This window comes from Zonotrichia albicollis, chromosome 19 (assembly GCF_047830755.1).
Source record: "Zonotrichia albicollis isolate bZonAlb1 chromosome 19, bZonAlb1.hap1, whole genome shotgun sequence".
Classification (NCBI taxonomy): Eukaryota; Metazoa; Chordata; class Aves; order Passeriformes; family Passerellidae; genus Zonotrichia; species Zonotrichia albicollis.
This window is the reverse complement of record NC_133837.1, coordinates 13,425,824-13,435,992: the sequence shown is the minus strand read 5'-3', so window position 1 is coordinate 13,435,992 and position 10,169 is coordinate 13,425,824. Positions and strand designations below refer to the sequence as shown.

Sequence of the window (10,169 nt, the reverse complement as noted above, 5' to 3'; positions counted from 1 at the left end):
CCCTGCTGACAGAGGATGAGGTGCCCTGTCAGCTGTTTCTCCTCAAGGCTGAACAGGCCCCGTGCCTGGTCTCATTAGAGAGGTGCTTCAGTCCCCTCACTGTGTCCGTAGCCTCTGCTGGGCCTGCTCCAGCAGTTGATGTCCCTCCTGTCCTGAGGAGCCCCAAACTGGACACAGCGCTCCAACGGCAGCCTCAGCAGGCTGAGCAGGGGGGCAGGATCATTGTGAGCAATGCTGTTCCTGATGCACCCCAGAAGAGCTGGGGCTGTGTAGAGACTGCCCTGTGCCCACACCACTAAGCACTGTCTATCCATGCTGATAACACCCTGTGCCCTCAATGGTGGCAATTGCCTCAGCTGGCAGCCCTGGTGCCAAGCCTGGCACTGGTGGCTGCCCGTGCCTGGCACAGCACAGCACAGCCTGCCAGGGCCTGTCAGCGCCATGGCACCGGAGCAGCTCCATCCCAGGCATGTCAGGGAGTGGCTCCTGGGGCTGGGGGCTGCAGCTGCTGCACCGTGATGGGGAGGGGCAAGGGGGCGGCAGTGCCCTTCACTCCAGCAGTGTGGGCTCTGCCCCAGGCACTCCAAGGGAAAGCAGGCTGTGCCAAGGAGCCCGAGCACAGCCCTACACTGCTGCTGAGTCACCACCACCAGCAGCCCTGACACCAACCCTGCCTGCTTCCAGCCCGACAGGTCCAGACACCAGCCCGAGCACTCCCGCACAGCAGCACTTTAATTGGGCCTGCAGAGCCCTGCCCAGCCCAGCCCTCGGCAGCACGGACATTCCTCCAGGTCTGTCCCACCAGGCGGTGCTGGGGGTGGCCCAGTGACCTTGTTTGTGTGGCTGCAGTCAGCCTGCTGCTCTCCTGGTGAGCACTGGGCTGGAGCTGGCCCCAAGCCTGCTGCCCCTAGGCAGGTGAAGGTGGTTGTGGAGAAAGCTCATGGTCCCCAAAGGATTCTGAGAACAGCCAGGGCGCGCTGGCAGGAGGGAGAGCTGAAGGGCAGTTCTCTGCAAGTAGTGAGCCCCATGGAGCAGGGCTGTGAGGTGAAGCAGTCCTGCTGTGCCCTGGGGTGTGTAGGCAGGCTGGGTCCCGCGCCTGCTGCATCCCAGCAGCTCCAGGCAGCAGGAGCTCCTGCATCCCTGGGATGCAGCACTCCCAATGACACCTCCCAACGGGTCCTTGGCCATGGCAAGAGGAGGATCTTCCCCAGCACTCCATGGTCCCCCAGCTTCCAGCGCTGTGTTGTGATGCACAGATTCAGTCCCAGCTGCAAGCAGAGTCTGTTCCATCCCATTCCTTCCTGTGCACACCAAGAGGACAGAGTCCCTAAGATCCTGGGTCCCTGTCCCAGACCTGCCTCCAATCTCTTCCCTGTCTCTGGGCCTCAGTAACACAAAGGCATCCCTCGGGACAGGCAGAGGAGCGTGTGTGCCCATGGCTGAGCTCTGGCTGCCTCCAGCCCCTGCCCACTGCCCTTCCCGCTGGCCTCACCTGGCACTCAGGAGCGCCTGCCTCTGTACTTGTACACGGAGCGGAGCTTCTCCATGAGGAATAGCTTATCCTTCCCTTCCTGCAACATCAGAGACAGCACCGGGGGGCTGAGTGCCTGCCCTGCTGGGGCCAGAGCCCACACTGGCAGTGCTGGGGCTGCAGCAGGCGGTGAAGCAGCGGGGACGGGCAGGGCAGTGCTCACGTTGGCAATCTGCTCCTGCAGCAGGCAGATGACCTTCTGGCGGCCTCTCACCACCTGGATGTTGAAGTAGATCACAGCTCTGTAATGACAGCAGGGTGGGATGGTGGCATCAGGCAGGAGGCTGAGGGACGCTCTCCTGGCACTGGGATGGGGCACAGGGCTCTGGAGTGACACCTTGGCTCCAGCCCGCTCAGGGCTGTGACAGCAGGACCCTCAAAGGGAGAGCCTGGGGTTCAGCTTTGGCTCGGGTCCATACTCACATCAGGGCCACAGACATGAAGAACAGCAGGCATGTGTTCTCCAGCAGGTGCTGGTAGACCCAGGCAAACCAGGTGATGTTGGGGTTGGACTGCTCCAGCACCAGCACCCACCTCTTCCCTGACTTGTAGATGGTTTCCAGCCCCCGGAAGGGGCCGCAGGTTTCTGATGGCTGCATCCTGAGCAAACAGACCAACAGGGCGTTCAGAGCAACGGGCAGCTGTAACTGCTGTTAAAGCAACTGCTGCCCCCAGAGCAGGGCACTGCCTGTCTCAGGGGCCCAGCCCTCCAGGGACCCAGCCTCACTGCCCCCAGCACCCCCAGGGCTGGACAAGCGGGTCCTCATCCCTGCCCCTGCACCAGGAGCAGCTGCAGGACGCGAGCAGGGCCAGCAGCAGGGAGGGAGGCACCTGCCCTGCCGGGGGCAGCCCGTCACAGCCTGCAGCTGGGCAGCGCCAGGGACAGGGGCCATGCTCGCCCCAGCCCTCCTGCTCCAGGCAGCCGGGCTCCGTGCCCGGGGCCGTGGCCTGGTGGGTACTCACGACCAGACGGTGTAGGAGAGGAAGGCAGCTGCACCCAGGAAGGAAGGGAAGCACAGCAGAGTGATGAACACGGTGCTCATGCGTGAGGCCTGCCAGGGCTTGCTGGGGGACTGGCAGTTCCGCAGCAGGCTGGTCTGTGGGAGGGAGCAGCGTCCCGTGGCTGCCAGCTCCTGAGAGCTGTGCCCTCCCTGCTGCCCGCGGGGAGCCAGCCCATGAGCTCGGCCGTGCTGTCCCCAGGGGCTGCACTCAGCCCCACAGGGACGAGTGCTCCGTGTGGCACCGCTGCAGCACAGGCTGACAGGGCACAGTGCCACCGCAGGGACTTGCAGGGGGTGGGGAATCACACCTTTTTGATATAGAACAGCAGCAGCAGCTTCAGCATCTGCACGGCTGGCAGGAGCGGAGCGAAGAGAATGCCCAGCCTGGGAGCAGGGGAAAGATGAGCTTGCCTGGGTCTGAGCCCCAGGGGACGCAGTGGTGGGCTCAGCCACAGCACCCACAGGGCTCCTGGGAACCACAAGGCATTTGCCAGCAGAGGAAGGAGCCACGCCAGGCAGAAACGTCTCACCAGGTCAGGGTCTGCCCATAGATCAGCTCCAGCACATTTCGGGCGATGTCAAACTCCGGCCTCTGCTTTGTCTTCAGCCTCTTCTCCAGAATCAGCCTGGGTGGAAATGAACTCTGCCCCACGCTGCCTGGGGGTGCTTCACACCCCACCTTCCCCCTCTGATGGCAGCAGAGCCTGGGTGCACCAGAGAGCTGGGGCCACGCAGGGATGGCACATGGCGGGGACATGTCTTGGGGTCTCTCACCTCCAGATGAGCTCCCCGAAGAGCGTGTCCAGCAGGGTGAAAATGAAATCCATCACCATGAAGCGATACAGCTCCTGCCCCACACACGTCTCCCAGCACTGGGGAGACAATCAAGCGTGGCATAGAATCACAGACTGGTTTGGGCTGGGAGGATCCCTAAAGCTCATCTCTCTCCCCACCCTCCCATGGGCAGAGACACCCTTCCACTAGACCAGGTTGCTCTGAGTCCTGCCCAACCTGGCCTTTCACAGTTCATGGGATGGGGTGCCCACAGCCTCTCTGGGAACCTATGCCAGAGCCTCACCACCCTCACAGGGAAGAATTCCTTCCTGACATCTGACAGGGCAGATGCCACCAGCTCCTTGTGCTCAGCCCAGCCCTCCATGGCCCCGAGGCAGTGGTGCTCACCTCCTCTGTCGAGCAGATAACGCTCCGGCTGAGCCAGTGGTAGCACAGCAGGCTGAGAATCACCACCTTCAGGATGAGGTTCCTGGGGAGCAGGAGCAGTGCCAGAAGTCCCTGAGCCCGGGGGACGGAGGGGCCAAACCCCACAGATGGGGTGCCTGGCCCCAAAGCCTCCTTGCCTGCCTCAGGTGCAGAATGCTCCCTCCACCAGAGCCCAGCCAGCCCACCTGAAGATGGCCACGGAGACCTGTGTCACTGGGGAGTCCTGCTTCTCCCACATGGCCAGCAGGTTGAACAGGTGGGGCATCAAGGCATTGAGGAGGGACACCACAAGGGGCAGGACCAGCAGAACGGCTTCTTGCTGCCATCTGCCACTGCCCTGTGCTTGCTGCTCCTGCCGAACCTGGTGAGCAGGAACTGGCTGAGTGCACAGCTGTTGGCAGCCAGCTGTGGTGTCCTGGGGAGAGCAGCAGACGCCCAGGCCAGGAGCAGAGCTGCAAGGGGCTGTCCCTGCCCCTCTCCCCAGTACCCCAGCCCTGTTCCTCCAAGGCCAGGGCAGGGATCCCGGGTGAGAGGCGGCACTCACCGTGTGCATGTGCTCCACGAGGTAGTGCACAGCCAGCACGCAGCCCGACACCCAGCCCAGCGCCAGCAGCCAGGCCAGCAGCACCACCAGCCCGTGCCGCAGGCGCTGGCAGCGGCTCTGGGAGCGGCAGCGGGAGCGGCGCTCTGCCAGCAGCTCCTGCGAGAGAGCAGAGCAGAGCTGCCAAATCCCCCGCGGGCCTGCAGCAGGGCTGTGTCCCCCTGCAGCACAGCGGGACCCACAGGGGTGACGGACAAAGCACAGCAAGGCTGGGGTCCGGGGTGCTTTGCTCCTCCACCTTCAGCTGGGTGCAGATGTTCTCGCACTGCAGCTTCACCGAGCGCCTCTGGATCACCTTGAAGTCCCAGGCACAGAAGACCTTGATGGCCAAGTCCCCCGTGGCGCTCTTCACGCTCTCCCGAAAAGAGCAGGACACGCTGCAGCGAGGTGAAGGGCATCAGGGATGGCGGCTGGCTCAAGGGGAAGGCTGCAGTGCCACAGGTGCCCCTGACCCACCTGTACACCAGCAGGATGCAGGTGACAAGGAAGGAGGCCCCAACACTGAACAGGTAGGCCAGTGGCAGGTTGTAGGGGAGCAGGGGGGCTGGGAGGGGGCACACGCTGCCCTCAGGAGTGGAGGCGCAGGGGTCGTTCAGGGTGGCGTTGCTGTAGTAGCCGTAGTACAGCAGCGAGTGAGTGAAGTGGCCCTGTGGGAAAGCACACGAGGGGCCCATGGTGACCTCGGCAGTGCTCACAGCTTCCTGCCCAGCCTGGCACTGTGTGCCAGCCTCAGGACACAGAGCCTTGGGCTGGGGCAGCCCCACCCTGTGCACCCACAGCACTGCTGGTCCTGGGGCCCAGGCTGGGCAAGGGCAAGAGCTGGGGTATCATTACAGTGGGAAAGCGGGGCTGCCCGCCAGGCCTGGCACAGCCTGGGGTGCCTGGGCCACGCTTACCGCTCCTGTGAGCAGCTCCAGCCCAGTGAAGGGCTGGGGGCTCACTGATGCAGCGGGGTACACGGCCTGCAGGACCACCACGAAGGCCAGCAGGATGAAGAATGAACAGAAGTTCAACATAAGGAGTGTCTTGAGAAAGAGGAAGTAGGACAGGACACTGGAGCCAAAGCGGCCACCAATCTGCTTCAGGGCATAGTGCCCAGGCTGGGCAGCGCGGAGCAGGGACAGGAGCCTGTACCAGAGACCTCGGCAGCCCTGGGGAGAGCAACGAGGGAGAGCAGTGGGGCTGGAGCCGGCACGGAGCCCTCCCAGCCTCTGTGCAGAGCTGTGCCTGACTTACGAGGCCGACGCAGACCCTGGACCACGCACAGGGTGAGAAGGGGTCCCAACGCTGGGCGCGCGGCCTCACGGGGCCCCTCTGCCCGCTCAGCTGCCGCCTGCCAGGAGAGAGGGGTTCAGGGGTCCCACAGCGCCCGGGACAGCTCCGGCTGGGGGAGCCCTGCCCAGCAGGCGCTCAGGGAAGGGGTCCTACCGGAGGATGCGTTTCTCCGCCAGGCTGAGGGGCATGGTGAGCAGCATGTGGCTGCACTGGCTGGGCGAGAGGCTCAGCAGCTCCTTCACCAGCAGGCACCGCTTCTCTGGGGCACAAGGGCTCAGTGGGACACGGCCCGCCGGCTCACGGCCTGCCTGTCCCTAACCCAGCACGGGGACAGTGCCAGCCCTCCTTTCGCGGTCCGGGCACCCTCACCTTGCAGCGTGGCCCTGCTGGGGTCGCTCTCCAGGTCGTAGTGGCGCAGGCTGGGCCGTGCCGTGCGGCAGAGCTGCTGCAGGGGCGGGCGGACGCTCCGGCGCCGCAGCCGCGCCGTGCGGTTGCAGTACTGCGAGATGATGGCCCCGAGGCTGCGTCCTGTGGGCCACAGCAGGGCTTGGGCAGAGCTCCAAGGGCTCTGGGAGCTGGGGAAGGGGGGATGTGGGTGGCACCTACCGATGGTGCGGCTGGGCATGCTGGCCAGGATCTGCAGGGAGGCAGAGGAGTGGCTGGGGTGCTCCTCACCTTGCCTGGGCTCTGGCCAGGCCATGGCACAGGCGTCTGGAACAGCCAGGTAGGCTGGGGACTCTGGGAGGGAGAAGGCAGGATGCAGAGAGGCCATGGCTCATCCCTGCACCCCTGCTGCTCTGCTCCAGCACACAGGCTAGGTGTGTGCTCCTCCCAGAGCACCCCTTTCTCCAGGGACGCCTTCTGTGTCCCCAAGGTCTCCCCTGGATTGCCCTGCTCTGCTCTGCCAAGGCACCAGCAGGCTCCCGTGAATGCTTGGCCCCAGCATTTCGGCACAGCTGGCCCAAGCAGAGGGAGAGCCCTGGGCACACACACTGTCCCCAGCCTGCCCTGGCTGAGGCTGCAGTGCTTTACCTCTGGTCATCTCCTGCATCTCCAGCTCCAGACCTGCCTCGATCAAGCTGCTCTGCTCCAGGATGAGCTGGTGGAACGAGGTGTGCAGGGCTCTCTCGTTGTCCGGACTGGGCTCCTGGCTGAAGGAACACAGGGACACGGTGGTACGGACACCTGGCGCCTGCAGGGCGCGGGGTCGTAGCCCATCGTACCTGGGCACGGCAGGGCAGCGGGGAGGTCACACTCACCCATCGCTCTCGGAGCCCTCGGGGACGTGCAGGGTGATGGAGGGCGGCTGGGACATCCTGCGAGGCCGGGCGGGTCCCTCCTGCCCGGGCCCTGCCGGGGTGAGCAGCCCCGCTTACCGCGGCTCCCCGGTTTCCGCCGCTCCCCGGCGCTGCGGGACGGAGCCGGAGCCGGAGCTGCGGCGTGCGGGCCGGGGGCAGCCGGAGCGCGGACTCCGCGGGGCTAAGCTGGGACTAACCCCGGCTCCAGCCCGGCCTCAGGAAGGAAGAGAGGGCGGATGGGGCGGTTCCGCGGCCGAGAGGTTCCGCCCGCCGTCCGGGACCCTTCGGCTCGGGCACGAAGCCCCGAGCACCAGTCCCGGAGCTCGGCTCGGTTCGGGCCCGGACCGGCCCTGAGAGGTCCCGCCGGAGCAAAGTTCCCCCGTGCCCCCACCGTGCCCCCCGCCCGGTGCCGTCTCCCTCCTCCCCTGCTCTCCCTCTCCGCCCCGGGGCGGGCTAAGGCTGCTCGGGGCCGGTGGCCGCGCGCCCCGGTACCGGGCACCGACGGGACGCTCCCCGGCGCTCCCGCCGCCCGGGCCGGGGGTGCGGACCTGCGGGGAACGGGGGCTGCCGAGCCCTGTCCGTCCCGTCCCGTCCTTCTTGCCGCCTCCCGGTACCGGGCGGGGGCGGCGGGAGCCCCCCGAAGCCCCCGTTTCCCCTCGGCTGTGCTCACCGGGGCCCGGCGGCGGCCGAGGGTCGGGCCGGCGCTGCCGTCCCCCGTTCCACCGGGGCGGAAGGAGGGCACCGGGACAGGGTGCGGGACGGGCGCGGCGCTGAGCGCCCGGGCGGGGGAGCCCCTGTCCCGCCGGAGCCAGCCCGGCCGCCCCGCCCCGGCGTCCCGGGCCGCCAGGACCGGCCCTCCCGGGGCGGTGCCGCGCAGCAGCCGCGGCCGAACGCCATGGAGGGCGGCGGAGGCGCCTACGGGGCGGCCAAGGCCGGCGGTGCCTTCGATCTGGTGCGCTTCGTGCAGCAGCCGCAGGTGGTGGCGCGGATCGTCAGCGCGGTGAGTCGGGACGGACGGGACGGGACGGGACGGGACGGGACGGGACGGGACGGGACGGGAGAGCCCCGCGCGGGCCGGCGCCCCTCGCCCAACGGGCCCGGCAGCCCCCAAAGGGCTCCCCCGGTCTCGGTGCCGCCCACCGGACACCGGCTCCGCCCCGCAGGTCTTCGCCCTGATCGTGTTCTCCTGCCTGGTCGGGGACGGCTACACGAACCTTGCCGAGGACCCGGGGCTCTACTGCATCTTCAACCGCAACGAAGACGCCTGTCGCTACGGCATCGGCATCGGCGTCCTCGCCTTCCTCGCCTGCATCTTCTTCTTCATGGTGGACGTCTATTTCCCCCAGATCAGCAATGCCACGGACCGCAAGTACCTGGTCCTGGCCGACCTCGGCTTCTCAGGTACCGGGGGCAGCGCGGGCCGGGCTGTGCCACAATGGCCGCCTTGTCCCGTGACGTGGCTGCTGCCGGTGCCTGGCCCAGGGAGCCGCTCCCGAGTCGCTGCCGTCTGGCGTGCTGCCCGCGGGCCACGCGCTGCTGCTGCTGCTAATGCTGCTGCTGCTTGTGCTGCTGCTGCTGCTGCTAATGCTGCTGGTGGTACTGCTGGTGCTGCTGCTGCTGCTGCTGCTGCCGCTGAGTGCCCCGAGGAGCGGCTGCCCCTGGCCGGGTGCCTGTGCCAGCCTGCACGGTGGAGCAGGGTCTGGGCCCGGGGCTGTCCAGGAGCAGCAGGACCGGCCCTGGCCCCTCATGCCACTTCCCCCCGCAGGTCTCTGGACCTTCCTCTGGTTCATCGGCTTCTGTTTCTTGACCAACCAGTGGTCCTGGACACGGGCCGAGGATGTGTTCATTGGAGCAGACTCTGCCCGCGCTGCCATCACCTTCAGCTTCTTCTCCATCTTCTCCTGGGTGAGTGAACCCCTCTGCCCCACCTGGGGGGAGTGCAGAGGGGCCCCCTGCACTTGCAGCCTGGAACGGCCTTCGTGCTGCTCCCCTTCTCTCTGCAGGCGCTCCTGCTCACCTTCGCTTACAAGAGGTACAAAATGGGGGTGGAGGACTTTGCTCAAAGCTACACCGACCCCAGCCCGGGGGTACCGACTCCGTACTCCAGCTACCCCAACATCAGCCACGAGAGCTACCAGCAGCCGCCCTTCACGCACACGGCGGAGGCCCCGGAGGGCTACCAGCCTCCGCCGGTGTACTGAGCCCGGCTGGCTCCCGCGGGACGGCTGAACGGTGCAATTCCTAACGTGGGGTGGGAGGGAGGGGTCTGTGCCTTGGAGGCCACAGCGGGGCGGGAGGGTGGTGGCTGCTTTGTTTGAAGGTGACTGGGCCTTTCCATGGGGTGCAGGAGGGGCTTCTGCCTGGTCCCAGAGCTGAGATCCTCGCTGGAGGGTCCAGAGCGCGGTGTGTGATTTGGTGGGTGATTTGGCACCCCATGATTTGCAGCTGCTGGTGAGCAGTGCAGCTGCAGGAGGTTGGGTGTGCGGGCAGCCCTGGCACGTACAAGCCTCTGCTTTGGCTGTGCTGCCGTGGTGGTGGGCTGCAGTTCATGGCCCTGCCCTGGCCAGGCTCTGCCCCTGTGACCGTGCCCTGGCCCGTCCTGTCTGCAGTGCCTTCCAGCCCTGCTGACTGCATCCCCCCAGAGCCATCTCGCTGCTGCAGCACAGCCAGGCCCAGCTCTGCCTTCCCCCGCCTTCCCCCGCGGCTGCTTCTGGGCCAGCTCTTGCCAAAGCCCCCTCTGCCCTTCTCTAACGCCGTGCTGTGCCTTCCCCAGCCTGCACTGGAGCTGCTGGTGCTTGGATGATGTGGCTTGGGCTCTGTGGGAGCGGTGAGCACTGAGATCCTCAGCAGGGCCGTGGCTGAGGACATCCTGGAGCACTTTCTTTCCCTGGTGTGCCTGCCCGAGCCCGAGCTCCTGCGGCCTGCCCGCGGCTCCTGCCTGCACTCCAGCCGCACCAGGAGCCCGCGGGCCTTTCTCAGGTTGTGTTTGCTGCTGTGCTGTGGTAAAGCTGTGCCCAGCAGCCGTGTGTGTGGGCCATCCCTGCTGGGGCCAGCGTTTGAGTAGTTGTCACTGTAGGTTGGAATAAACTTTTTCACCAAGCCACCCTGTGAGCCACCCTGTGCCTTTTCAGGGAAGGGGAAGCAGAAATGCAGTTTCCCAGGGGAAGCAGAAAAGGCTCCTGCAGTCCTTCTGCCCCTGCAGGGCTCGGGGCGCCCCTGCAGTTGCTGTGCTGCAAACAGCA

General features: G+C 66.4%; 2 protein-coding genes across 5 annotated transcripts; one reads left to right on the top strand and one right to left on the bottom strand.

The window, feature by feature from the left end:
• Window positions 1-1,161: 1,161 nt before the first annotated feature.
• On the bottom strand, window positions 1,162-7,735 carry TMC6 (transmembrane channel like 6). Of its 3 annotated transcripts, none has more exons than XM_074555141.1 (21): window positions 7,598-7,735; window positions 6,889-7,141; window positions 6,662-6,780; window positions 6,236-6,367; window positions 5,999-6,157; window positions 5,783-5,888; window positions 5,591-5,687; window positions 5,251-5,505; window positions 4,811-5,001; window positions 4,593-4,731; window positions 4,298-4,453; window positions 3,939-4,114; window positions 3,715-3,796; window positions 3,307-3,404; window positions 3,063-3,158; window positions 2,841-2,916; window positions 2,495-2,628; window positions 1,955-2,131; window positions 1,695-1,773; window positions 1,493-1,571; window positions 1,162-1,301 (listed from the first exon to the last, which is right to left on the bottom strand). In XM_074555141.1, exons 2-20 carry the CDS (start codon window positions 6,942-6,944, stop codon window positions 1,500-1,502), a joined length of 2,400 nt encoding a protein of 799 aa, XP_074411242.1. In that variant the 5' UTR covers window positions 6,945-7,141; window positions 7,598-7,735; the 3' UTR covers window positions 1,162-1,301; window positions 1,493-1,499. The 3 variants fall into 3 exon arrangements, with proteins under 3 accessions (XP_074411242.1, XP_074411244.1, XP_074411243.1); XM_074555143.1 differs by having other exon boundaries at window positions 6,889-6,979; window positions 7,598-7,729; XM_074555142.1 differs by having other exon boundaries at window positions 6,889-7,037; window positions 7,598-7,724.
• A 57-nt stretch (window positions 7,736-7,792) lies between these two features.
• On the top strand, window positions 7,793-10,030 carry SYNGR2 (synaptogyrin 2). Of its 2 annotated transcripts, XM_074555164.1 has the most exons (5): window positions 7,793-7,927; window positions 8,091-8,328; window positions 8,693-8,832; window positions 8,931-9,159; window positions 9,701-10,030. In XM_074555164.1, exons 1-4 carry the CDS (start codon window positions 7,823-7,825, stop codon window positions 9,126-9,128), a joined length of 681 nt encoding a protein of 226 aa, XP_074411265.1. In that variant the 5' UTR covers window positions 7,793-7,822; the 3' UTR covers window positions 9,129-9,159; window positions 9,701-10,030. The 2 variants fall into 2 exon arrangements, with proteins under 2 accessions (XP_074411265.1, XP_074411264.1); XM_074555163.1 differs by having other exon boundaries at window positions 8,931-10,030.
• The last annotated feature ends 139 nt before the right edge of the window (window positions 10,031-10,169 follow it).